At 45.4% G+C, this 27616-nt stretch overlaps 2 protein-coding genes across 3 annotated transcripts; one reads left to right on the forward strand and one right to left on the reverse strand.

The window, feature by feature from the left end:
- Positions 1 to 148: 148 nt before the first annotated feature.
- Positions 149 to 15133, reverse strand: b3gat1b (beta-1,3-glucuronyltransferase 1 (glucuronosyltransferase P) b). 2 transcript variants are annotated; one of them, XM_072659159.1, is made up of 8 exons: positions 15077 to 15133; positions 14736 to 14881; positions 11861 to 11950; positions 8213 to 8320; positions 6851 to 6993; positions 5026 to 5537; positions 3702 to 3998; positions 149 to 2408 (listed from the first exon to the last, which is right to left on the reverse strand). In XM_072659159.1, exons 5-8 carry the CDS (start codon positions 6960 to 6962, stop codon positions 2322 to 2324), a joined length of 1008 nt encoding a protein of 335 aa, XP_072515260.1. In that variant the 5' UTR covers positions 6963 to 6993; positions 8213 to 8320; positions 11861 to 11950; positions 14736 to 14881; positions 15077 to 15133; the 3' UTR covers positions 149 to 2321. The 2 variants fall into 2 exon arrangements, with proteins under 2 accessions (XP_072515260.1, XP_072515259.1); XM_072659158.1 differs by having other exon boundaries at positions 6851 to 6996.
- An 80-nt stretch (positions 15134 to 15213) lies between these two features.
- Positions 15214 to 27490, forward strand: slc37a4b (solute carrier family 37 member 4b). Its single transcript, XM_072658425.1, has 10 exons — positions 15214 to 15267; positions 16109 to 16439; positions 17075 to 17307; positions 19725 to 19977; positions 21823 to 21978; positions 22097 to 22182; positions 22790 to 22903; positions 23944 to 24009; positions 24134 to 24272; positions 24788 to 27490. The coding sequence occupies exons 2-10, from the start codon at positions 16292 to 16294 to the stop codon at positions 24952 to 24954; spliced, it is 1362 nt and encodes a 453-aa protein (XP_072514526.1). The 5' UTR covers positions 15214 to 15267; positions 16109 to 16291; the 3' UTR covers positions 24955 to 27490.
- Positions 27491 to 27616: the final 126 nt, after the last annotated feature.

The raw sequence follows: 27616 nt of genomic DNA on the forward strand, positions 1-27616 counted from the left end.
TTTCTGAAAAAAATATTTTTACAGACCAGCCAGGAACATTCAGTGGCCTTCGTAACCATTCAGCCCTGCAGTGGAAAAGAGGCCAAAGTTCTCCGCTATTACAGACAGACCAGAATGTTGGGAAATGAAATGTGAGACCGTAACCTGGTGCGGCAGTGCTGTTTTTATTGGCTCTTCGGGTTTCTGTCTAAACTGACATGAACTAAAATCCATAAACAGCAAAAGAAATGTATTCTTAAATGACCTAACAAAATAAAAATCTATGAGAAGGTCCCGACAGCCAGTTTGTGATACCAAAGTTGTTCCGTTAGCATACCAAACCTACGTAAAAATGAACATTCATGAAAGTCATTCACAGAGCTGGCTATTACACTGAGCAGGCTTGTTTTTTGTACATAAACAGGCGTATAGTTACCTTAATGTAATCTATGTAAAAGTGAAACTAACACAAAAGTAAAACACACTCCCTTTCGTGAGCGAACACATGCTAGCTAGGGCTGCACAATACATGGTTTATTAATCGTTATGACGATCTCAGGCCGTCGCAGCACTGATGTAGTGCAAGTGCAATATGCAAAAGAGCCTCTAGCTAATCGCTAAACGCATTACGGTGTGCTGTGGGCATTCTGACCAATTAGGTGTTTGCATGAATCAATGCATTCAGATTACTGATCACTTGGCATGCTGGTTTTGAACTATGCCCTAGATTGTAGGGCTGGCCCGAATAATATATTCAAATATATTCGTTATATGAACCCCCCCCCGAAGAACGCGATGCCCCCGACACTAGTGAGGGTGGACCAACACACCCCCCTCCTGCTAATTTTTAGGAGGGACGCGTTGCATACCTGGGTCCGACGCACCAGCCTGCAGATGCCAGTGATGGCTGCCACAGATGTGGGGAGAGAACGCCCTCTACCCACCCTGGTGAGAGCAGGCCAATTGTGCTCTCCCGGGGCCTCAGCTGCCGATGCTTAGCAGCATGACCGGGATTCGAACCAGCGATCCTCTGATCATAGTGAGAGCGCCTTAGGCCGCTGATTTGGGCTGCTGATTTGGGCCGCTGATTTAGGCCGCTGATTTAGTCCACTGATTTGGGCCACTGATTTAGGCAGCTGATTTAGGCCGCTGATTTAGTCCACTGATTTAGGCCGCTGATTTAGTCCACTGATTTGGGCCACTGATTTAGGTAGCTGATTTAGGCCGCTGATTTAGGCCGCTGATTTAGTCCACTGATTTGGGCCACTGATTTAGGTAGCTGATTTAGGCCGCTGATTTGGGCCACTGATTTAGTCCACTGATTTGGGCCACTGATTTAGTCCACTGATTTGGGCCACTGATTTAGGCAGCTGATTTAGTCCACTGATTTAGGCAGCTGATTTAGTCCACTAATTTAGGCCACTGATTTAGTCCACAAATTTAGGCCGCTGATTTAGTCCACTGATTTAGGCCGCTGATTTAGCCTGCTGATTTTTGGTGATTTAGGCATCTGAAGCCTGTAAAATGCTTTTCGGGCCAGCCCTAGCGTATTGCAAGACATATCCCAATCACGGTATGTGATTTTGTCCATATCGTGCAGCTCTACTACATGCAGTGTCTGAGTTTTGGCACTGACCTTTTGCTTCAATAGACCACTGTCCCCGTCTTAAGCCTTTCACCTGAGCCCAAAGTAAGCCAGTGAACATACAAAGTCAGAAAAAGTAGCCAAAAAAAACAAAACATAAACACTCTCCAAACATGAAACACAAGTGCTCCTCATTAGTGCTGGAGAATGGCTGGCTGGAGCATCTGAATGGCCCAGTGTGTCTCGGATAAAGACAGAGGTCACGTCCACTATGATAATCAATCTATTGCTCAGTGCAGACTCACGACGGACAACAGCTTCTTTCTTCTGCGCCCGATCAAATGGCTAAATGTCCGCTCTCCCGCGGCTTGGAGATGCTGGTTACTTTTTCAGGGCCTTCTAGGGTCGCATGAAAGGTTTTGCTGGAAATGCAGTGCATATATACTGTATGTTACGTAAGCTGTCTCTGCTTGTTACATGGCTCTAGGACGTCCGGTCAGTGCATTTTTCCTGGTTCTGCATTTAAAACAATATTGCAACGTCCCATACGGTGTGTGCTTTGAGGCTCTACTGTTATTAACATGTATTAATCCAATGAGAGCAGTGAGGGCTGTGTGTATGTGTATGTGGTGGTGATGCTATGAGTATATGTGTGTGTGTGTGTGTGTGTGCGTGTGTATCAGGCACACTGTGGTACCAGTTTATGACTGTTAGGAGCTTTGCTGGGTGTATTTTGGTGCAAAGCTGTGAGAGTACTTTATATCTCCACACTGAAATCTGTGAAGCCCCTTTTCCCCTCGTTGACCAGCACAGGCCGCTCCGTCCGAGTGTGCCACACAAGTATCTGCATAAAGAAACAAAGCAACGTCAGCTGCACAGAATGATATCTTGACAGAAAGACAAACACTAGGGATGTCCTGACTGGAGAACTTTGGCCCCAGTCCGATCCCAGTCTGTTAATGCTGAGTATCGGCCAATTCCGATCTGATCCGATCTGATCCGATCTGTTTTTGTTGCGACTTTTCTTAAAATGACTGTTTTATAAGGTGCTTAATATCTTATAATCTGGCTCATACAGTCAGGCTTACCTCCCTGAGCAATCAGCTCCCAGCGTCACACATCACCTTCAAGAACTGACTGTTCACTTGCTGTTCTCTGACGGTTCACTTGCTGTTCTCTGACGGTTCACTTGCTGTTCTCTGACGGTTCACTTGCTGTTCTCTGACGGTTCACTTACTGTTCTCTGACGGTTCACTTACTGTTTTGTAACGGTTCACAGACTGTTCATTTGCTGTTCTCTGACTGTTAATTGGCTGTTCTCTGACTGTTCACTTACTGTTCACATGCTGTTCTCTGACTGTTAATTGGCTGTTCTCTGACTGTTCACTTGCTGTTTTGTAACTGTTCACAGACTGTTCATTTGCCATTGTCTGACTGTTCACTGTCAGTTCAGTAACTGTTTACATGCTGTTCACTGACTGTTCACTTGTTGTTCTCTGTTAATTGGCTGTTCTCTGACTGTTCTCTGGCTGTTAACTGGCTGTTCACTGACTGTTCGTTTGCTGTTCTCTGACCGTTCACTGACTGTTCATTAACCGTTCACTGACTGTTCACTTGCTGTTCTCTAATTGTTCACTTGCTTTTCACTGACTGTCCACTTGCCGTATGCCTTCCTATGAGAGGTGCCACAGAGGCAGTGGTGGCTCAGCGGTTAGAGCACCGGGCTATTGATGACAGAGTTGTCTCTGCAAGCTGCCACTGTTTGGCCCTTGAGCAAGGCCCTTCACCCTCTCTGCTTCCTGGCCGGCTGCCTGGGCTTGCAACCACTGCTCACTGCGGCCATGTGTGCTCACTGTCACTGAGTGTGTGTGTGTGTGTGTGTGTTGACTGCATGGATGAGTTACAGGCAGAGGCCAAATTCGATCTGTGTGTTTTACACAAATGGTGAATATGGTGGTCTTGACTCGTCTCATCATTATAATCCCTGGTTTTAATGTTATGGCTGATCAAGGCAAATGATCTTCTAATAAAAGGAGGTTCAAGATTTAGTATAATAATCTCTCCATTAAAGTAAGATTATGGACTTTTCAAAACGGTAACAGCAGGAGTGGAGGAACCTGAAAGAAATACGGGTCACCTTTGTGCAGTTGTCGGCCTTGGGCTCCAAATCCCCGAGAGTGACCAGCTCCCTCAGCAGGCTGCTCTCCTGGTAGCCCCCTTTAACTCCCTTCAGCTTAAAATAGGCCTGAGGTTTGCTGAGGATGAGCTGCAGGTTGATGGCGAATCCAGCCATGTCGATGGCGAAAGGACGATGAGGGTCAAACACTGTCCTCCAGCCGTACACCTTACCCATGGTGTTGATTTTGGGCGACTCGTAACGAAGTCCGCCAACGAAGGCAACCGGCCAGACCGACACCTTCTGCGTCGAGCGCATCTGGGGTGCAGCGAAAGGACAGACGGACAGTGAGCAGGGTCAGCTGCACTGTTACTCAATCATGCTTTTATTACCATACAGCTATTTAATATGTAAAGAACGTGCCTCCCTATGCAGCCTGTAGGCCCGGGGGTCCCCACAGGCCCATGCTCCACAGCAGCCTGGACACCATTATCTACATGTGAACGGGGGCCTACAGCTCATTTATTGAAAGGTTCCCAGCATGCCCAGCAGTTATCTTGACATAGTGTATCATGAGAGTTCAGTAGAACCGTCAACGTCAAACACTGCTGTTCCTCCTTCAAAGGAACATCCAACAGAACCAAAAACAGAGCTAGAAAACAGGCTGATTCCAAACCCCCAAAACTGTTACATCACAGTCTTAAATAATATTATTTACGTCCCATTTTATGTACATAAACCCCGCCCACTAGTCAAAGCTCTAGCCAAAGCTGGTTAAGCCATAAAACGTCACACAGACTTAATGCCTTTCTCACCTCCAGACCAGTTATGGGAATAGGGGTTGCTACGTAAACCAGGCCTTGTGCCCATGGCTTGTGAGGAAGAGCTAAATGCCAGGGAAGCAAACACAAAGTGCCCCCCCTGCAAGAACTGGTAGACCACCCAAACTCCTCACAAAGAGACAGAGAGCTCAAACTAGAGCTTAGCACATATCAGACGAGGAACGTCTGAAGAACGTCTGAGGAACGTCAAAGCAGGTACTTAAAGTGGATGCTATGCTAAAAGACAACCCTAACCGTAGCTGTGCTACGCTAAACCATGCTACATGGCTCCTGTAAGCTTCTGAGGGTCCGTAAAGCAGCCAATGAAAGCAGAACTCATCATTTTGTTCCACAAGTCCATTCTAAAGTAAAATAACAGGGTGGTAAATGGCTTATAATACCGCATTTGAGCATTTTTCACCACATACTTAGTATTTTTGCATCAAAAACATGTTTAAAAAATGAATAAACACATTTAAGGTGTCTCCAAACTTTTGATGGAAAGTGCACATATCAAATTTCACCTCCTCAAACAGCTCCAGGCTGTATGTGTTGTCATCGTCTGCGAAGTAGACGACCCCTCGGTGGTTGGCACTGCGGCCAAGGGATTCCCGGAGCCAGCGCAGGCCCAGGTTCCTCTGGGCGGTCCCACGAGGAACGCGTGTGCCCCGGGCCTCCTTATGCAGCCTGTAGGCGCGGGGGGTCTCCACAGACAGGTGAGTGTGGTTCAGGCCCGTGCTCCGCAGCAGCTTGGACACCAGCGGGGTCTTGCGGGGGGCATCCTCTACCACGATCCAGTGCAGATTGGGCACGTGCAGCAGGGTGTTGGCTAGTCGGGTCAGTTCTGCTTTCTGGACGGGCCGGGTGTAGGTAGGTGTTATGACGTGGATGATGGGCAGCAGGTCAGACCAGGGTGGCGGCCGGCCATAAGCATATTCTGTCCGAAAGAGCCCTGGTGAGACGTTGTTATATAATATGCAGGACTCTTTCAGTGGGAGGCCGTTACGGTGAGTTTTGCTGACCTCACGTCTGTTATCTGTGACAAAGAGAGGAACTGGTTGCACCATATGCCATTCAAATGTTTGGAAACACTAATGTCAGTCATATAAAACCAGTCAAAACAGCCATTAAGTACAAGTTCTGCATATTCTGGGACCCAAGACAACCCCCTGCAAGACCTGGTAGACCACTTAAACTGCCCATATAGATGGAGAGAAAATGGGACCACAAACGACCCCCTGCAAGACCTGGTAGATGACCAAACTGCCCACAAGGATACATAGAAAATGGGACCCCAAACGACCCCCTGCAAGACCTGGTAGACATCCATAACTGTCTGAAAAGATAGAGAGAAATTGGGATCACAAATACCCTCTGCAAGATCTGGTAGACCACCTAACTACTCACAAGGATACAGAGAAAATGAGACCACAAACGACCCCCTGGAAGACCTGGTAGACCCCCAAACTGCCCACAAAGATACATAGAAAATGGGACCCCAGACAACCTACTGCAAGACCTGGTAGACCACTTAAACTGCCCATATAGATGGAGAGAAAATAGGACCACGAAGACCCCCTGCAAGACCTGGTAGACCACCAAACTGCCCACAAGGATACATAGAAAATGGGACCACTGGAAGACCTGGTAGACCCCCAAAACTGTCTAAAAAGATACAGACAAATGGGACCCCAAACAACCCCCTGCAAGACCTGATAGACCACCAAACTGCCCACAAGGATGCAGAGAGAATGAGACCACTAACAACCCCTGCAAGACCTGGTAGACCCCTAAAACTGTCCAGAAAGATACAGAGAAATTGGGACCACAAAGACCCCCTGCAAGGCCTGGTAGACCACCAAAACTCCCACAAAGATACAGAGAAAATGGGACCCCTGGAAGACCTGGTAGACCCCCAAAACTGTCTAAAAAGATACAGAAAATTGGAACCACAAAGACCCCCTGCAAGACCTGGTAGACCACCAAACTGCCCACAAGGATGCAGAGAAAATGAGGCCACTAACAACCCCTGCAAGACCTGGTAGACCCCTAAAACTGTCCAGAAAGATACAGAGAAAATGGGACCCCTGGAAGACCTGGTAGACCCCCAAAACGGTCTAAAATAATACCGAGAAAATGGGACCCCAAATAACCCCCTATAAGACCTGGTAGACCACTAAAACTGTCCAGAAAGATACAGAGAAAATGGGACCCTGGAAGACCTGGTAGACCCCCAAAACTGTCTAAAATAATACAGAGAAAATGGGACCCCAGACAACCCCTGTAAGACCTTGTAGGCCACATCTCTTAAAGGTAACTGTCTTGGTCCATCTGGAGCTGAATCTTTACCCTTCCGTGCAACGGGCTGCGGCGTGACCGGGCTCTGATGCCAGACGGTGATGAGTAAGGTCCATGGCAACACGATCAGCACCAGCGCAAGCACGTCTCTTCTCCTCGGCATGTCCACGTCCTCATCAACACCATGGCATCAGCTGCTGAGGATGGACAAATCGAAAATCAATGATGCGAGGACATAGCTCCACCTGCTGGTGCACAGTTAGAGTCTGTGGCTCATCTGTTGATGGACTGTTTGTCTTAGCCATCCCCCAGCCCTTCATCAGTGGTCCGTTTCTAACCACAAGCAACCGCCTGGGATACCATAGCAACCACCTAGCAACCACCTAGGTCAATGCTAAAGCTGTGCAATCATACTGCACTTTTCTAGTTGTTATTATAATTATTAATAGTAGTACTATTTTTTCAGCAGGTAAGCTCTCTTGTACCAACAGAATACACTATATGGACAAAAGTATTGGGACACCTGCTCATTTATTGTTTCTTCAGAAATCAAGGCTATTTTATCCTGCTTTTGTTGAAATAACTGTCTCTACAGTCCAGGGAAGAAGGCTTTCTACTAGATTTGGGAGTGAGCACTGCTGTGAGAATTTGATTGCACTCAGCGACAAAAACGTTAGTGAGGTCAGGATGTTGGACGATGATCACCACCCCACCTCATCATCCCCAACCCATCCCAAAAGTATTGGATGGAGCACCGCCATCCCTCATTCCAGAGAACACAGCTCAATGTTGGGGGGCTTTATACCCTCTAAGCCCACGTCTGACATTAGGTGGCATGGTGCCAACAGGTTTCATCATGTTTATCTGCTCCAGATGGTTCTATTCTATTGGCGGGACTTCTCTGCAGTGTACATTTGCACATCGGTGTCAGCAGCAATCGGCTGAAAGGGCGTCCACAAACATTTGGCAGAGTTATTTAACTGTGTAAATGGGGTCATTCTATGTAATCCGGCACAGCAGCGTGAATTCAGCCGCCCGCTGAGTCTGCCGGACCAACACACAGCTGACAAAGAGGGCAGAAAGGGTGACGATGCTTCTTCAGGCTGGCTAATCGTTCATTCCTTCAGGGGGTTTCTCAGACTCCAGTGCATTTAGCCCACGACCAGCACAAAACCAGTGGCACAATAGGGACGTCCAGAAGGGCTGAGCTGTGAAAGAGCTGTCGGATGTTCCCGCATAGTGTGGCATTGCTAACTAGCAGTGTAGCAGTGTGGCAGGACTACAGAGCCAGTGCGCCCATCAAGTCAATGCATTACTTTGATCAGCGCAGAAATACAGTCATTTTTAGCACTGTACATCATCAGTTATTAAAATTCCGAAGATTTGAGGTTACAGAAAAGCTGTTATACTCACAAACTATGTGCACTTTGCCTCCCGTCACTGTGTCCACTGGGGTAGGGTTGTTTCTGCCCATTAGGACGGACAGGCTGGTACTGGGCAGGCGTCTGAGGGCCGCAGAGCCTGCGGAGACAGGAGAGGTCATCCTGTTGGAAGAATGCCCCCACTCATCCCAACAACAAAGGCAGCAATTGTGGACGTTGATGGGGGGCGGCAGAGCAAGACAAAGGAGACCCGCTGACAACAAGACACTGGCCCTGCAGGCTGGGAAATCTCTCCAGTGGAGTGTTTCAAAATATTAGGCCATGTTTTCTTCTCTCCTCCAGTCACATGACCGGGAAGGCGGAGTTTTGTTGTTGTTGTTGTGTTGTTGTTTTTTTTTTTTGGTAGATGGACGCCACAACCCAAATATTCACAAGAAGCCTTGACCCCTGTTGGGGACCCCTGTCCAAACTGTATAGGACATTTACACTATATGGACTAAAGTATTGGGACACCTGCTCAAGAGTATTAAAAGCTGATTAACGAGCTGATCCTGCTTTTGTTGGAGTAACTGTCTCCACTGTCCAGGGAAGAAGACTTTCTACTAGCTTTTGGAGGAGGAGCATTGCTGTGAGGATTTGATTGCATTCAGCTACAAGAGCAAGGTTAGTGAGGTCCGGATGTTGGATAATCACCACCCCACCTCTCATCATTCCCAACTCCCCAACGTCATTCTACAGAACACAGTCAGTTCCACTGCTCCACAGCCCAATGCTGGGGGGCTTTATACCCCTCTAGCCCACGCCTGGCATTAGACGGCAGCATGGTGCTGATAGGTTCCTGTGTGTTGATCTACTCCAGAGAGTCCTATTCTATTGGCAGTGCTTCTTCATTACAGAGACTAAACAAGCTGTGCGTGCACATTCGGTGTCAGCAACGGGTGCAACTTAAAGCAGCTGAATGCATTCATTAGCATGGGGTGTCCACAAACTTTTGACATATTGTGTAATATGCCTTTTACAGTCGTTACAGCTTGGGAATGCTTCTCTGTAGCAGCTAGGACTCTTAATATTCCTGTTTTAGGAGTTTTCATCCACTCTTCCTTACCAAACGCTTCTAGTTCTATGATATTCTTGGGCCGACTTTCAGAAGTTTCAGAGTGTAGCTTACCGTCCTAAAATGTGATCGTAAGTAAAATGACGTAGTAGATGTGTCCAAACTTTTGACTGCTTGTGTATTCCAAAAGGGCTATGTGCATGCACATCTGAGGCTCATACTGAGTGGGCACTTGGCCATGAAATTAGCAGCGCTTTGGCTAAAAGAGGATATGCGGGATGCTAAAGAAGTGCTTGTTCGTTTTTACTGGAAGCCAGGCTAATGGGGGTTGTTGCCATGACAACAGAGGGAACGAATCCGGTGGCAGACGGCTCGTCTGAGTGACAGACAGCACCCCCCACCCCTCCCGCCATGCTGCCTGTTCTCCCTCCGAACCCATTCGTAAACACACATGAGACAATACACTCATCCGTCCAAAAGTTTGTGGACACCTCATCTGATGAAAGCTCTCTTTAAGAAGCACCCATTGCTTCTAACACAAATGTGCAAAAGCACACACACACACACACACACACACACACACAGCTAGTCTAGTCCCTGTAGAGAAGAAGTACTGCCAATAGAATAGGACTCTCTGGAGTAGATATGAACCAAACATGAACCTATTGGCACCAAGCTGCCTGATGACGGGCGTGGGGTAAAGGGGTATGAAGCCCACCCCCAGCATTTGTTCAGCTTTGTTCTCTGGAATGATGGATGGTGGAGCTCCATCCAATAGTTTTGGGATTAGTTGGGGATGATGATGTGGGCTGGTGGTCATCATCCAACATCCTGACCTCAGTAATGCTTCTGTTGCTGAATGCAATCAAATCCTCACAGCAGTGCTCCTCTAAAATCTGGTAGAAAGCCTTCCTCCTTGAACAGTAGAGACAGTTACTCCAACCAAAGCAGGATATATATATTTATAGCACACAAAAAAAGATTTGGGTGGTGTATTTACAGAGATGCGATTGGTGACAGTCTAATTCCAGTGTTTGTTAGCATTGTTAGCCTAGCATCTCCTGTACTAAACTAAAGAACCACACCTCAGACACCAAACTTGTATTGGGTGATTGATTGTATCTGGGGTCTGTGATCAATCCTGTTGATCAGATTTCTTGGTCCAAACTACTCCTTTAACCCGCTGATGGACAGACCACGGAAAAGCTCATTTTAAAATGAATAATAAATAAATAAAGTAATAAATAAAACCTCTGAATTATTATAGTTACAGTACTATAATCAAAGCCCCCAGCGTTTAGAGGGGTATAAAGCCCCCCAGCATTTATTAACACTGAAGTTACATCCATGGCGTCCCATCGAGTCCAGAGCCGAGGGTCATTAGGAGCGTAGATCTTATGTAACAGTGCTATTGGTCTGGTCACAAAGGCCGACTGGGGCTTCGGTCCACACACAGCCAGCTCAGCCCAGGGCTCTTCTATTGATGGCTGAAGCGTCCAGTCACGTGGGCGGGTCCTGACCCTGTTCAATGAGGGTTGGATACTCATTAACTGTCCGGGTCGATTCTCTCAGCCTGGAGATAGGTTTCCATGCTCGTGTTCGCAGGCCATATCGAGTGTGATCTCAGCAGCCGGCTGTGGTGTTGCACAGGGTAGCTATTCCAGGCTATGAGCTCCAGAGCTTTCACCGCTGCAACGGCTGCATTTGCTTGATGGGTAATGCATGACTTATACACTATATGGACAAAAGTATTGGGACACCAGCTCATTCATTGTTTTTTATGAAATGAAAAAGGGTGTTAAAAAGAGTTGGTCCTGCTCGTGTTGGAGTAAGTTAGAGTTGAAGATGAGTTACGGATGAGTTACGGATGAGTTGAGGATGAGTTGGGGCTGAGTTGAGGATGAGTTGGGGATGAGTTGAGGATGAGTTGGGGCTGAGTTGAGGATAAGTTGGGGATGAGTTAAGGATGAGTTGAGGATGAGTTAAGGATGAGTTAAGGATGAGTTGGGGATGAGTTGAGGATGAGTTGAGGATGAGTTAAGGATGAGTTGGGGCTGAGTTGAGGATGAGTTGAGGATGAGTTAAGGATGAGTTGGGGATGAGTTGGGGATGAGTTAAGGATGAGTTGGGGATGAGTTGGGGCTGAGTTGAGGATGAGTTGGGAATGAGTTAAGGATGAGTTGGGGCTGAGTTGGGGCTGAGTTGAGGATGAGTTGGGGATGAGTTGGGGATGAGTTAAGGATGAGTTAAGGATGAGTTGGGGCTAAGTTGAGGATGAGTTAAGGATGAGTTGGGGCTAAGTTGAGGATGAGTTAAGGATGAGTTGGGGATGAGTTAAGGATGAGTTGGGGCTGAGTTGGGGCTGAGTTGATGATGAGTTGGGGCTGAGGTAGTGTGGTGATCATCCAACATCCTGACCTCACTAACACTCTTGTCCCTATATGCAATCAAATCCTTCAGAAGAAACAACAAATGAGCAGGTGTCCCAATACTTTTGTCCATACAGTGTATATATATGTATATATGGTCCTTCTCCTGTAAAGTCACTGTTTCAGAGGTACAGGGTGTTTTTTAACAGTGAAGATATGAATGAAGGGAACAGGATGAGGAGCTGGAGTGTCGTACCTGACAGCTCCTCACAGGCCTCTCACAGCAGTTCGGTCTCCGTCTCTCCCATCGTCCTCGTCCAGACCCTCAGACGCTCACGCTGTTTTTCTAGGACGCAGAAACAGAGAACTTCAAAGCGGGGTTTAAAGCCGAGCTGCAGTGATTAACATTTCAGCATCTGGCAAACGCAACAAAGAGTCAGCATGAGGATCCTCACCCTCCTGACAAATCCCCTCAGCCACCGAGAGAGCCCCACTAAGCACTCTCTCTCTCTCTACTTTCTCTCTCTCTCTCACTCTCTAATATCGATCTCACTCTCTTACACAATCTTACTCTCTCTCTCTCTACTTTCTCTCTCTCTCTAATATCGATCTCACTCACTCTTTCTCTTTACTTTCTCTCTCTCTCTCTCTTCAATATCAATATCTCTCTCCTAACTTTCTCATTTCTCTCTTTAATCTCTCTCTCTCTCTCTGTCTCTTTAATCTCTCTCTCTGTCTCTCTCTCTCTCTCTCTCTCTGTCTCTTTAATCTCTCTCTCTCTCTCTTTAATCTCTCTCTCTGTCTCTCTCTCTCTCTCTGTCTCTTTAATCTCTCTCTCTCTCTCTCTCTCTCTGTCTCTTTAATCTCTCTCTCTCTCTCTTTAATCTCTCTCTCTGTCTCTCTCTCTCTCTCTGTCTCTTTAATCTCTCTCTCTGTCTCTCTCTCTCTTTAATCTCTCTCTCTCTCTTTCTCTCTCTGTCTCTCTCTCTCTTTAATATCAATCTCTCTCCTTACTTTCTCATTTCTCTCTCTCTCTTTAATCTCTCTCTCTTTCTCTCTCTCTCTGTCTCTCTCTGTCGTTCTCTCTCTCTCTTTCTCTCTCTCTCTTTAATCTCTCTCTGTCTCTATCTCTTTAATATCAATCTCTCTCTCTATCTCTTTAATCTCTCTCTCTCTCTGTCCTTCTCTCTCTCTTTAATATCAATCTCTCTCTTTCTCTTTAATCTCTCTCTTTCTCTCTCTGTCTCTCTTTCTTTACTCTCTCTCTCTTTAATCTCTCTCTCTATCTCTCTCTCTCTATCTGTCTGTCTCTTTAATATCAATCTCTCTCTCTCTCTTTAATCTCTCTCTCTCTCTCTCTCTCTCTCTCTCTCTCTCTATCTGTCTGTCTCTTTAATATCAATCTCTATCTTTCAACACAAGGCTAAGGCCCACTACATGTCCAAATGTTTGTGGACACCCCTTCTAATCGATGCATTCACCTACCTTAGATCGCACCTGTTGCTGCTGTGCAAATGCACGCACACACAGCTTGTCTAGTCCCTGGGGAGAAGAAGTACTGCCAATAGAATAGGACTCTCTCTGGAGCAGATCAACAAACATTAACCTACTGGCACCATACTGCCGCCTAATGCCAGGGGTGGGCTTAGAGGGGTACAAAGCCCCACAGCATTGAGCTGTGGAGCAGTGGAAGAACTGTGTTCCCTGGAATGATGGTGGAGGAGCTCCATCCAGTACTTTTAGGGTGAGATGAGGAGTTGGGGATGATGAGGTGGGGTGGTGATCCTCATCCAACATCCTGACTTCACCAACACTCTTGTTGCTGAATCAATCAAGCAGGATCAGCTCTTATATAGTGTATACTGTCCAGATGCAGACAGTGGTAGAGCCAATCAGAGGCCTGCATTTGGCCGAAAGTTTGCACCATTTGCCCAACTAAACTTTGGACAACAAGCGTATCTTGACTGACTGACTGTATTTAGGGTAAGGGGGACATTCTGCACATTCCTTTTCCAGCCAAGCTATTGCTAAAGCACAGTGCAGTGCACACTCCAATACCCTCCTCACATAAACTGACCTTTATATCAACAGCCCAGTGTCCCTCCCACACACACTCATACACACACATAACCTTACCGAACACTTAACCTGCCCCAACCAATATCTACAGTTTGCTCCTCCAAAAGCTCCAGAATTACTTAACGAAACCAGGCTATCAAACATTAAAGGAGCAGTATGTAAAACAAATGTAATGACGTGATTGAGGAACCAAGGATCGCTGGTTCGAATCCCCGGTAATGCTGCTTTGCCATCAGCAGCCGGAGTCAGAGAGAGCACAATCGGCCTTGCTCTCTCAGGGGTGGGTTGACGGGACTTCCTCCCTACATCACTCCTGATACTTGTGATGTTGGTCAGCACGGCTCTGTTAGCTGTTGTAATAGCGCTGGGGAGCCTTGTTTTCTTCCATGTGCGCTAGGCTACCTAGCGATGTTGCATCAAGAGGCACCGCCGGCTCATATGTGTCGGATGTGACGTTGGGGACATTGCCAGCAATAGGGAGAGCTACCCATGAGCGGGGACAACGGGGGTAGTTAGCCTTCCTTATTAGAAATAAATTATAAAAAAATTAATAAAGTAAATACTCAAACTGTCACGGCTACACTTTCACATATATCCACCTACCAGCCCACAGCAGCACAGCTCCACCCTTTCGTCTAATTTGATCGACTGCTTAGGCGACTGAAAGGTCCGGGAAAATGTTGCATAAGGGCCCTTTAATGCACACCTACACTATATGGACAAAAGTATAGGGACACCTGCTCTCATTCCGTTCGTTGTTTCTTCCTATATTAAAGTGTACTAATAAAAAAGCATCTCCTGCTTTGGTTGGAGGAACTTTCTCCTCTGTCCAGGGAAGAAGACTTTCTGACTTTCTGATTTTGGAGCAGCATTGCTGTGAGGATTTGACTGCATCATCCCCAACTTATCCCAAAAAGATTGGATGGGTGCAACTTCTTTCTTCTTCCGAAGGGGTGTCCACAAACATTTGGACATTCTAAAAAGTACCATGCCACTGAATGTCACGAGTACCGCTCAGAGCTGTCAATCACACAGTAACTCTGTTGTCCTACCTCTTCACCGGCCAACCCAGGCTGCTCCAGACGATGGGATCCTGTGTGCAGGACGCTTGCCTTTAGCCCAAGAGGTCATGGGTTCGATTCCAGAGCCCGTGAACCAAGCTGTGATGCAGGCCTCTCAGAACAAATGCATCATCCACCTGTAAAAGCAGAGAAGAGAGCCCTCAGAACCACATCTAACCCCTTTTCTGCAGCATCCAAACCAGCCCCATGATGAGAATTCGAGTCAATTATCTTCACACAGCCAATAAAAGCTGCTCTAACTCCAGTAAATCGTCTGGAATAGCCAAAACAATACGACTATTTCATTCCAGCAGCAGCAAGCCTCATCCTACCTCGCTGTGGTGGTCCAGACATGGTGCATCAAACCCCCTCTCTCTGCTCCCAAGCACACTGGCACAGTGATGCCCCGAAGCCCCGCCTCCGCTGCGCTGACGGACAGGCGCGGCAGCCAATCGGCGACGGGGAGCGGGAGGGAGTTCCTGCGAGTGCCAGCAAATCTGAGCCCGTGCCCGGAGAGATGGAGGTACATTTATTTGTTAATATTTGCGACCGAATTGTGATTTTTAAAGCATTTTAAGCGAATATTTGCTGGGTTTGAAGCCTGTTTGGCGTCAGGGGGGGGGTGTTATGATGGATATATGACATTTCTGACGTTGTTGTGGTGGTTTCGGTTAATGAGACTTCGATGCTGCGGTGCTAAATGGTTCAAATGGCACTTTTTGGGGCTTAAATACGAACAAATCTTCGAACCGAAGCTTTTTATATGGTTGTGGTGTTGTATTTGTTTTAATATTTTAGGTTTTAACTCAATGGCATTGCGATCTCAAGCTCAAGGGCAACTTGTCCGTTCCACCTTAAATGGTGCAGCAGTTACATTGGGGCGCCTCAGGCGCCCCAATGTAACTGCTGCACCATTTAAGGTGGAACGGCGAGTTCGGATAAGAAGCCAACTTTTCCATGTTTAAATGGAATATTTTTAGCTTATAATGCGTTAATGTATGTATATTTGTGTATATTTCTTATATACTGGGCTGTGTCCCGATATAAATCCGATTTGGCTCCGATTTGGGCTTATCTATCAGTGCAATGAGCCACGTTGCATAGATGTTTGTTTACCTCCTGCCAACGCAGGCTCCACATTCCTCTCAGTAGCCTTTCCAATGGCTTTGAAGGCTCCTGCCCAATGTCACGTAGCTGGTGACCTGCAGCAAGGCTCATTTTAGCTGCAAGCATGGTAAAGCATCAACTTTGATAAGGTCCAGATTGCTTGAGACCTTGCTTTGTTGCCTTACTGCTCCATTCGATCCCATCTGATGCATGTGATCATCTGATCTAATCAATCTTCTTTTCTGAATGTCTTTCAGGATCTTCCATGAGGAACCGGGCTTGAGAAGGGGGACAGGGGACAACCATCTGATCAGCTCTGTCCATCTCAAGACTGTGATTGAGGCTCAGCTGTGGTGTCCACCGAAAGCTGTCGTCTTCTCGTCTGAGAAGTTCTGGAGTTCTCTTTCTCAGCGTAGTTACGCGTCTCGCGGCCCGGGACGATGGGAGCCACCGGGTATGGATATTACCGCAGCGTCATTTTCAGCTCAATGTTTCTGGGGTATCTGCTGTATTACTTCAACAGGAAGACCTTCTCCTTTCTGATGCCGTCGGTTATGGAGGAGATTGAACTGGACAAGGAAGCGCTTGGTGAGTGTGTGTGTGTGTATAGTAGTTTATATGTTGTTCTGGATGGTTACTAGGGTGTTGTTACGAGGTTTATGGTATATCAGTACTATATACACGTTCGTAACTCCCCTTAGAAGTCACAGTATTCCCCCTAGATGTCCTAGTGCCTAAGGAATTAACACCCCCCCCCCTCGATATCTCCTTCTATCCATGCGCAGCCAACCACTGTCTTATATACGAGCCATTGCCGGGCAGTCAACATCGACATGCTCGATGAGTGTGCAGGGTCCCCAGGTCCCCAATTTTAGGAGTGATGAGTGGAGAGAAGCGGCCAGTTGTGCTCCCTAGGACTCCGGCAGCTGATGGCAAATCAGCATGGCTCAGGATTCGAACTCACGGCCCCCTTAGCTACTCGGAGCCCCTGTAAGAGGCTCTGATGTACCAGTAGCTTCCAAGGCACCACGGATATCCCTGAACTTTACAGTTCCGTACATTTGGGCCTGGACAGCAGTTTAAACAGGGCAGCGTACAGGACAGCCAGTTACAACAGAGATCCTTTACATAGGTCAAAGTCTGTATAGTGGACCTAATATTATAATAATATAAATAATTATTATTAATTATAACTGCTGTTGGTTTTTGTCTTGTTTTTGCAGGGCTGATTACCAGCAGCCAGACGTTGGCTTATGCCATCAGTAAGTTCATCAGCGGAGTGCTGTCTGACCAGCTTAGCGCCCGCTGGCTCTTTTCCTCGGGCCTCTTCATCGTGGGGGGCATAAATATACTCTTCTCCTGGTCGTCTACAGTCATGGTCTTCACTGGACTCTGGTTTGTGAACGGTCTCGGGCAGGGATGTGGTTGGCCACCATGCGGCAAGGTGCTACGAAAGGTAGCTAACAGCTGGTCCTTATTACTGATACTATGCATATCTTATATTAGAAAGAATTAAAGGGGGTTCCACAGTAAACCTGCCGTGTAATGACGGTCCATACACTATATTGACAAAAGTATTGGGACACCTGCTCATTCGTTCCTTCATTATTTCGTCCGAAATCAAGGGAATTAAAAATGTCCTAGGAAGAAGGCTTTCTACTAGATTTTGGAGGAGCATTGCTGTGAGGATTTGATTGCGTTCATCGACAAGAGTGTTAGCGAGGTCAGTATGTTGGATGATCACCACCCCACCTTATCTCAGAGGTATTGGATGGAGCACCGTCCATCATTCCATAGAACACAGCTCCACAGGGCTTTATACCCGTCTAGCCTACGCCTGGCATTAGGCATGCTGGAACGATGGTGCTCCGTCCACACACTAAAACACTCCCACCATCTTAGTGTGTGTCACTGCAGTGCCAAAAATGACCCACCACCCAAATACTACAGTCTGCTCTGTGGTGGTCAGTCCTGTGGGGTCCTGAGCACTGAAGAGAACAGATGGACTACAGTCTCTGCTCCTGCATGGTCAGCTGATCTAATGCATAGCGAGTGCAGAAACAAGGAGGTGGTTTTAATGAAGTGGCCGGTTGGTGTTATGTACGTTATTTAAGTCGAGTAATTGTGGCGGCCCTAGAAGGAGGTGTTATTCACACTTCAAATGCCATGTGCCCCCAAAGCAGAGAGCACACCGAGGAAGACCTTTTCACATACTTAAGCCCTGTCCTTGATCCTCTGCCATTACAGCAAGTCGGCCTGCATCTGTCGTTCACAGTCTGGCACAGTGACAGACATGGTCAGCACTGCTGCTTTTGTTATTTCCTCTGTGACTGTCAGGCTCTGAACTAAAGACACACGTTGTAAGCATTATTTGCTTTAATTTGCATAATTACTGTTACTGTTACAATCTGTGCTGCACTCCAGCAGAGAAGCAGGGTAGCATGTTCCTATCTGACATAACAACAGCTTAAAAGTTAACTTTTTTATAAAATTATAAATTAAAACCAAATAATAAATTAAAACTCGCATTAATTTAACTCTTTAACCACCTGCAGCTCACACAGCAGATGCTCAGTGGGGGGAATAAATAGGCTCTGTCCTGAGAGGTCTTGGGTTACAGAGAATGGTATTCAAAGGGAATAACATTCTGAAGGTCTCTCAAAACAGTCACACACACGCGCCGAGAAATGTGGCCACCGGCAGCACGGTAGCTCTTCTTACAATAGAGGCCCAGGTGCCAAAAGCCAATCTCATTTCTAAAAACAGCAGCTATGTGAACTTTTAATGATTAATGGGCCAATAAAAATGCGCCAGAATTGCTTGGAATAAAATCTTATTTCCAGGTGTTTTTTTTAACCCAGGGCCCAAATAATTTGAAAAACAGGTCTTTACCTTCATTTTATATATAAATCAGTTTGGTATAGGGTAGAAAATGCTGTTTCAGCTCCATCTCAGTCATTATATGGAAGCTAAGATGAAGAACAGCCTGTTTTAGGCCTGTTTACATGTACACTACATGCCCATTCTGAATGCATGAAGGCATTCGGCTACTTGAAGTTGTACCCATTGCACACACACAGCTCTGGAGCTAATAAATATGAACCTATGGGCACCATGCCACCTAATGCCAGGCGTAGGATAGAGGGGTGCAAGGCCCCCCAGCGTGGAGCTGTGGAGCTGTGGAGCAGTGGAACTAGCTGTGCTCTCTGGAACGATGGTGATGGTGGTGCTCCATGCAATACTTTTGGGGTGAGTTGGGGTGGTGATCATCATCTGACATCCTGGACCTCACTAACGTTCTTGTCGCTGAATGCAATCAAATTCTCACAGTAATGCTCCTCCAATATCTGGTTGAAAGCCTTCTTCTCTGAACACTAGACATTTTGAACTTAACTTTTTTTTTTTTTTTTACATTTATTTATTAATACCCTTAATTTTGAAGGAAACTAAACAAGCTGGTGTCCCAATACTTTTGTCCGTATAGTGTGCCTGCCTATTGCACCTACAGCAGTTTAGAGTGGGAGGGGCTAAGGGGTTTGAAGTCATATGGAAACATTATTCTAGTTTTAAATGTACTGTTCGCTTCACAAAAACACACTCATTTACATATCTCCGCCTCTTTAGCGTATAGCAGTTTAGCCCCACCCCTTCACACTGCAGTTATAGTGAGTGTTTTAGCCTGGACTGCTTTTCAGATTCATCTCCAAACAAGTAAATATCATGATACATATAGTGTAATTTTACTTTAGGGTTTTTGATATATACTTGCAGTGTTTATAGTCCTAAGGCACAGTACATGGCAGCCAATCAGAAAAGAGCTCATTTGCATAGATCAGTCTTGGAGGAAGTAAAACACCAACACTTCTGTTTCAGTGGTTTGAGCCGTCCCAGTTTGGAACCTGGTGGGCGGTTTTGTCCTGCAGTATGAACCTGGCAGGCAGTCTAGGTCCCATCATTACCACAATACTGGCCGAGTATTACAGCTGGAGGACCATCATTTCAGCGTCTGGTGTGATCTGCATGGGCTTTGCTTTCATCTGCGTCTTGCTGGTCAAGAACGAGCCCAGCGATGTTGGCCTGCCCAGCATACAGCCGGGGAGCAAGAAGGCCAAAGGCAATAAAAACAGTAAGGCTTGGAGTTACACTGCCAGACATTTTACTTAGAGTAATTACAGCATTACAACAACTAATTACAGCACATTAATACCGTGACTGAACACATACACTCACTGGCCACTTTATTAGAAACCCCTACCTTGTGCTTCCACTCACTGGCCACTTTATTAGAACCCCCTACCTTGTGCTTCCACTCACTGGCCACTTTATTAGAAACACCTACCTTGTGCTTCCACTCACTGGCCACTTTATTAGAAACACCTACCTTGTGCTTCCACTCACTGGCCACTTTATTAGAAACCCCTACCTTGTGCTTCCACTCACTGGCCACTTTATTAGAAACACCTACCTTGTGCTTCCACTCACTGGCTACTTTATTAGAACCCCCTACCTTGTGCTTAAAATTTTTTTGCCACTTTATTAGAAACCCCTACCTTGTATTTCCACTCACTGGCCACTTTATTAGAAACCCCTACCTTGTACTTCCACTCACTGGCCACTTTATTAGAACCCCCTACCTTGTGCTTCAACTCACTGGCCACTTTATTAGAAACCCCTACCTTGTACTTCCACTCACTGGCCACTTTATTAGAACCCCCTACCTTGTGCTTCAACTCACTGGCCACTTTATTAGAAACACCTACCTTGTGCTTTCACTCACTGGCCACTTTATTAGAAACACCTACCTTGTGCTTCAACTCACTGGCCACTTTATTAGAAACCCCTACCTTGTACTTCCACTCACTGGCCACTTTATTAGAACCCCCTACCTTGTGCTTCAACTCACTGGCCACTTTATTAGAAACACCTACCTTGTGCTTTCACTCACTGGCCACTTTATTAGAAACACCTACCTTGTGCTTCAACTCACTGGCCACTTTATTAGAAACACCTACCTTGTGCTTTCACTCACTGGCCACTTTATTAGAAACACCTACCTTGTGCTTTCACTCACTGGCCACTTTATTAGAAACACCTACCTTGTGCTTCAACTCACTGGCCACTTTATTAGAAACCCCTACCTTGTGCTTACAATTTTTTGGCCACTTTATTAGAAACCCCTACCTTGTGCTTCCACTCATTGGCCACTTTATTAGAAACCCTTACCTTGTACTTCCACTCACTGGCCACTTTATTAGAAACCCCTACCTTGTGCTTCCACTCACTGGCCACTTCATTAGAAACCCCTACCTTGTATTTCCACTCACTGGCCACTTTATTAGAAACCCCTACCTTGTGCTTCCACTCACTGGCCACTTTATTAGAAACACCTACCTTGTGCTTCCACTCACTGGCCACTTCATTAGAAACCCCTACCTTGTATTTCCACTCACTGGCCACTTTATTAGAAACCCCTACCTTGTGCTTCCACTCACTGGCCACTTTATTAGAAACCCCTACCTTGTGCTTCCACTCACTGGCCACTTTATTAGAAACACCTACCTTGTGCTTTCACTCACTGGCCACTTTATTAGAAACCCCAACCTTGTGCTTCAACTCACTGGCCACTTTATTAGAAACCCTTACCTTGTGCTTCAACTCACTGGCCACTTTATTAGAAACCCTTACCTTGTGCTTTAACTCACTGGCCACTTTATTAGAAACACCTACCTTGTGCTTCCACTCACTGGCCACTTTATTAGAAACCCCTACCTTGTGCTTCCACTCACTGGCCACTTTATTAGAAACCCCTACCTTGTATTTTCCACTCAATCCCAGAAACTGACCACTGATGATTTGCCAGTGGAAGCTATCCCAAACTGTGCATCAAGGAGAGGTTTCAGATAAAGTGGCCAGTGAGTGTACATAACACAACCATGTTAATCCACTCTGCCTTTCATCTCTCTCTCTCAAGCCCCGAATGACGAGAGCACTCTTAAAGAGTTCCTGCTGTCTCCGTACCTGTGGGTCCTGTCCACGGGTTACCTGGTGGTGTTTGGGGTGAAGATCGCCTGCACTGACTGGGGTCAGCTGTTCCTCATGCAAGAGAAAGGCCAGTCTGCTATGATGGGTGAGGCAACTGGAGGCAATTCATTTGAATTTCCCATATTAAACTGATTATTAACATATTTCAGCATAATGTGATTTTTGTTTTTCATCAACACGTATGTGTGTCCATTCCCCTGCAGGCAGTTCGTATATGAGTGCCCTGGAGATTGGTGGTTTCGCTGGTAGCATTGCAGCAGGCTTCCTCTCAGACAGAGCGGTTGCACGAGTGAGTATAAAGCTCCTAAAAGAGGCTCTAGCAGAAGTGTATTATGTAGTTGTGTGTGTATATATATATATATATATATATATATATATATATATAAAAATTATGAGTGTTTTTATATAAAAAAAACTTCATAAATAACAAAAGTTCAGTTCAAATCAGTTGTAAACTAGACTCCAAAATGTGTTTTTAAATGTTAAATCCTTTTTTTAAGTATTTAAGCATTTAAGTGTTTTTGAGTGGGGCATTGTTCTATACTGAACCATTGCCTTCACTGAAGAGCCTGTTTTCTAAGGGCGTGTAAATACTGCTTAGTTCAGTTTGATCACCACTTTTCAAATGTGATGAATTCTGCGTGTTTTCTTAAATAATTATCAATATTACATGTACAATCTGTTTTATTATTATTATGATTATTATTATTATTGACACTAGTTTATTTGACGGGTATGGAATTGGTATGAACAACCAGAATTAATTTAATACTTTTGTCTAAAAACCTGGATTACCTTTGTATAATTTGCCATTTCACATTTTTGAACAGCAGTGTAGAGTCTGTCTAAGTCTGCCTTTTACGAGCTGACCAAAACCTCTTGGTGTTTTTGAACAGCATGGGCTGGGTACCCATGGCAACCCTCGGCACGGCCTCCTCTTAGCCATGATGGCGGGCATGGCTGTGTCCATGTATCTGTTCCGGGTCACCATCACAGCAGAGGTGCCCAAGGTAAGCCTGGTCTACTTAATTCTGTCATTTGAATACAAATACGGGACCCCTTATGCTTACATTGTATAGCTTTATCACTTATTATTCAGCTAATAATAATATTAATAACAACAACAATAATAATAATAAAACTTCAGCTAATATTATTATTAGTATTAATAATAATAACAATAATAAACATTTCAGCTAATATTATTATTATTATTAATAATAATAAACACTTCATTAGTTCACAGTACTTTATTATTTTGTTAATTATTATTATTTTATTCTTTATCATTGAATAGGTTTTATTTTTGCAAAATTAGCTGAAATATTGACAATCTGTTTTATTTTTTAATGCGAAACATCTCATGGAAGTGGCTTGTTTCAGAGACCTCGCTTAATGGTAAAGAAGCATGTGGGCTGAGGCGGTAGAGTAATAATACAGGTATTTTATTTTACACTAATATGACTCAGATAGTGCAGTTAGCAGCATGCTGAGCCCAGAGTAGCCGTTAGCTGCACCATATGGGGGTTTTGGGGGGTGTTAGGACAGCACAGGCAAACCCTGAAGAACTCTGTGACTTTAAATGTGGGACTATCATAGGATGCCGTTTGTGACATTTCTGTCATGCTAGAAGTGCCCCAGTCAACTGTAAGTGCTATTGGAGTGAAATGTAAGCATCTATGAGCAATTCTAAGGGCCTATAAAACAACAAGGGCCCTAAAAAGAGTGTTGAGTATTTTGGCAGAACTGTTAGAGTTGTAGGGCCGAGTGTTGTATCTTTTCATGGGGAACAAAATCATCTATGGCAGCGTCCCGAGAGCAGTTATAGAGACGCTAATCACTGTGGAGCACTGCAGTGATTCTGAAGCTGCTGTTTTAAGAGGAAAATGCCAAGGAAAAGTGACCCCAGGCTAAACAGACAGGGCTAAACAGCCCTATAAAGTGGTCGTAGCATTAATAAAGCGTTTGTGTGTGTTTTCTATCTCTACATTCATCCATTTCCTGATGAGTCCCGCTGCCATGTATCTGACACCAGTGTCTGTTTCCCTAGGAAGATCCACTCTGGGTGATTGCTCTCCATCCAGTCTCTGTCCTGACCGGTCTGTCTGAGAAGGAGGTGCGGATGTCTCAAATAAGGCCAGATTTGAGCTAATGTTAGCACACTGTGAAGCATAATGATTTATATTGGAAGCTCTTCGAACCCCACAGTAATGAAACACTGCCCTCTTCTTTCCACCTAGATCTGGATCTTGACTTTAGGTGCTGTATTTGGGTTCTCGTCATATGGCCCGATCGCACTGTTTGGGGTCATCGCTAATGAGAGCGCACCCTCTAACTACTGTGGGACATCACATGCTATTGTAGCCCTCATGGCGAACGGTGAGTTTTAGATAACAGTGCATCAACAGTACATTATGAACAGTATATGGACAAAAGTATGTGGACACACCTCCCGATTATTGAGTTTGCAGGGTTTAAGCTACATCCATTGCTACCAGGAGACGACTGAAGAACTAAGTGACTCTAAATGTGGGACTGTTATAGCATTTTGGGACATTTCTACCATGCTAGAAGTGCCCCGGTCTACCTCCATAAAGACATGGTTTGAGGACTCTGACCTCAACTCCATTGATTACTTTTGAGATGAACTGGAGTCAGGCCTTCATCCCAGTCATCCCAGAGAACAGGGAGCGGTTCCATAAAGGAGAGGTTCCATAGTAAACCCTGTGGTTTTGGAATGAGATGTCCAGCAAGCTCATATAGGGGTGATGATTGGGTGTCTACATACTTTTGGCCACATACTGTGTTCCTAGGGTAGTAACAAGTAATAAGCTTTCATCGCTTGTTAGCGACATTAGCCTTGTAGCTAAAATGTTGTAATGTCTGCTATCCAGTTGGTGCTTTCCTCGCGGGCCTGCCCTTCAGCACCATCGCTAGTCGCTACAGCTGGGACACGGCCTTCTGGGTGGCCGAGGTGATCTGCGCACTGACCACGGTTGGCTTCTTCCTGCTGCGTAACATGCGGACAAAAATGGGGCGAGAGCACAGAAAGACAGACTGACCTCCACCTCTTGACGGCTCTCATGGGCCGAACCCGCTGATGTGGCGCAGGTCAGCCATGCCAGTGGGTTTTAACATTAACTCTGGCCAAACAACCACAGTCCACTCTACTGTATTCCTCAGTCATCAGTTAGATTAAGATTAAGACTATCTCCTCATTTTTTTTTTTTTTTTTTGTACTGAAGAATCAAACGTTCAAGTTTTGAAGAAGACTAGGGTTAGGATTATTAATTCAGCAGGGAATTAATCATATACAGGGTCAGTGTTTTAGATTAGAACAAAATCTGTTGCGATTCTGCTGCTAGAAATCGAAAATCGAGATCATTAAGGTGCCGTCGTTTAGTCTAGATAAGCTATTCGGTCATTATTTTGACCAAAATCATGGATTACACAATGGATAAATGCTCAGCGCTCACAGTAAAAGCCATTGTGATCAGAGATTAGAGGAAATTAGAGGGCTCATTTGCACACTGCAGCCTTCAGCAATGCCAGTATTGCATCGTGACAACAGTTAAAGGGGCACTCCGGCCACAGTGGAGAACTTACCCATCGCTGCGTCTGCTGCAGACATGCCTACTCGCCTCCTACAGTGGTGCTGCAGACCTCTTTGAGTGAGATTTTTCTATTTAAAGACTAAACCCCTTTCCCGATGATGTATCTCGAAGGTGAAACCAGCAATCAGACGACAGAAATGACGCCTTAGACGAGGAGGATAACAGGGTAAAGCTAAAATTAGCAAGGTAGAGACCTGACTGTCTTGATGCTTTACCTCAGTTTGGCTCCTGGGCTGTCCTGCAGGCATTTTTTTCTTTCAGTGGAACGACTGATGTAATGAGTTACACCAATATTAGCTTGGATGTATTTATTAGAGATGGAAAATAAGGGCCAGAAAAGCAAAAATCCACCCCAGGTTTTGTTCTAGCAGCCCAGGCAGCACTATTACAGCTTAAACATGGAAAATTCAGGTCCAGAAAGTAAAGATCCACCCCAGGATTTAGTTCCAGCAGCCCAGGCAGCTCTGTTGCTGCTTAAATCTGAAAAATTCAGGTCCGGAAAGTAAAAATTCGCCCCAGGATTTTGTTCCAACGGCCTGATCAACTCTCCTGCAGCTTAAATATTAAAAATTCAGGTCCAGAAAAAGTAGAAATCCACCCCAGGTTTTGTTCCAGCAGCCCAGGCAGCACTATTACAGCTTAAACATGGAAAATTCAGGTCCAGAAAGCCAAAAATCCACCCCAGGATTTAGTTCCAGCAGCCCAGGCAGCTCTGTTGCTGCTTAAATCTAAAAAAAATTCAGGTCCGGAAAGTAAAAATTCGCCCCAGGATTTTGTTCCAACGGCCTGATCAACTCTCCTGCAGCTTAAATATTAAAAATTCAGGTCCAGAAAAAGCAAAAATCCGCCTCAGGGTTTTGTTCCAGCAGCCCAGGCAGCTCCCCTGCATCTCAAACATGGAAAATTCAGGTCTGAAAAGTAAAAATCCACCCCTGGATTTTGGTCCAACGGCCTGGGTAGCCTGTAAATAAGTGTCTCGGGTAGCAGACAGGATTGATTGAGCAATTTCGTAATGCATGCTGGGTATTGCAGTGGAAGCTAAGCTGCCCAGGCAGTTGAAACGAAAAACAGGGGTGATTTTTTTTCTGTACTTCTGTACCTGAATATTGAGCAATTTCCTAAGGCATGCTGGGTACTGTAGTGAAAGAGCACTGATCGTGAATTAGCTAACTCGTGACTTGTGCTACACCAAGCATAAAATCGTGAATTAGGCCAAGGCTAATTGGGGCACAGTGATAAATAAATGAATAAACGCTGGTTTTAGGCTGGAATTCCCCTTTAATTAACATTATATCGTGCAGCCCTGGTCTGGGTTACTCATCCAGCAGAGCTATGACTGGAGAAGGACACTTTACACCGCAGGTCTCGGTCGGCGCATGTGCGTAATAGGTCCAGACCAAAGTATTCTGCTTAGAAATGTATTGACCCATGTCTGTTCTTCACCACCACCACCACCTCCATCATCATCATCCTCATCTTCCTCATCATCACTATAAATCTAAAGACCCAATGGGCTAGAATGCTGAATGCCATGCGTGTCTCGATCAGCATGAGGAGAACACGTACTGCTCTTGACTTGACATTTGCACATTCCTACATCCTATGCAAACTACTGCACATTCATAACCGTCAGAAATGGGACTCGTTTTGCCTCACCAGGACGGTATTTATTATTCAGAGACACTGTGTATGGTTTTATATGTGCAGGACTACTTTTCACTGGAGTTTTTGACTTGAAACCTGGACCATTTCTGGGAAATCGTCTTTCTGAGATGTCCTGTTCATTATTCACTTGTGTTTTTTAACCTGGAATCACATGACCAACATCTCTTTAACACTCAGCTAAGCTCAAATTAAGGTCTTGGACCTAAAATCAATGTTACTGTGAGAACCGAAGATGAAAAATTGTATATTCTAGAAAGATTTTATCGTTTGTAGTGCTGCACAAATGTTGTAAATGTAAAACTGCTGTTTTTATTTGCTATTAAAGTCGATTCTAATATTAAAATGCTGTTGAGTTTGTGTGTTTGATGTCTTTTCCTTTACTGCACAGGGTGTAATTCTTGGACATGGGTTAAACCTGGTCTTGAAGTCCCAGTAATCTGCGCC

The sequence above is a fragment of the Salminus brasiliensis genome, chromosome 16 (genome assembly GCF_030463535.1).
Source record: "Salminus brasiliensis chromosome 16, fSalBra1.hap2, whole genome shotgun sequence".
Classification (NCBI taxonomy): domain Eukaryota; kingdom Metazoa; phylum Chordata; class Actinopteri; order Characiformes; family Bryconidae; genus Salminus; species Salminus brasiliensis.

Excerpts from the sequence above, each read along its gene's own strand:
- b3gat1b (XM_072659159.1), bottom strand. The coding sequence starts at position 6,962 with ATGCCGAGGAGAAGAGACGTGCTTGCGCTGGTGCTGATCGTGTTGCCA. Across the intron at positions 3,999-5,025 it reads GCCTGGAGCTGTTTGAGGAG|ATGCGCTCGACGCAGAAGGT; the intron begins GTGAAATTTGAT and ends GCTGCACCCCAG. Across the intron at positions 2,409-3,701 it reads AGGCCGACAACTGCACAAAG|ATACTTGTGTGGCACACTCG; the intron begins GTGACCCGTATT and ends TTCTTTATGCAG.
- slc37a4b (XM_072658425.1), top strand. The coding sequence starts at position 16,292 with ATGGGAGCCACCGGGTATGGATATTACCGCAGCGTCATTTTCAGCTCA. Across the intron at positions 17,308-19,724 it reads GCGGCAAGGTGCTACGAAAG|TGGTTTGAGCCGTCCCAGTT; the intron begins GTAGCTAACAGC and ends CTTCTGTTTCAG. Across the intron at positions 21,979-22,096 it reads AGGCCAGTCTGCTATGATGG|GCAGTTCGTATATGAGTGCC; the intron begins GTGAGGCAACTG and ends ATTCCCCTGCAG.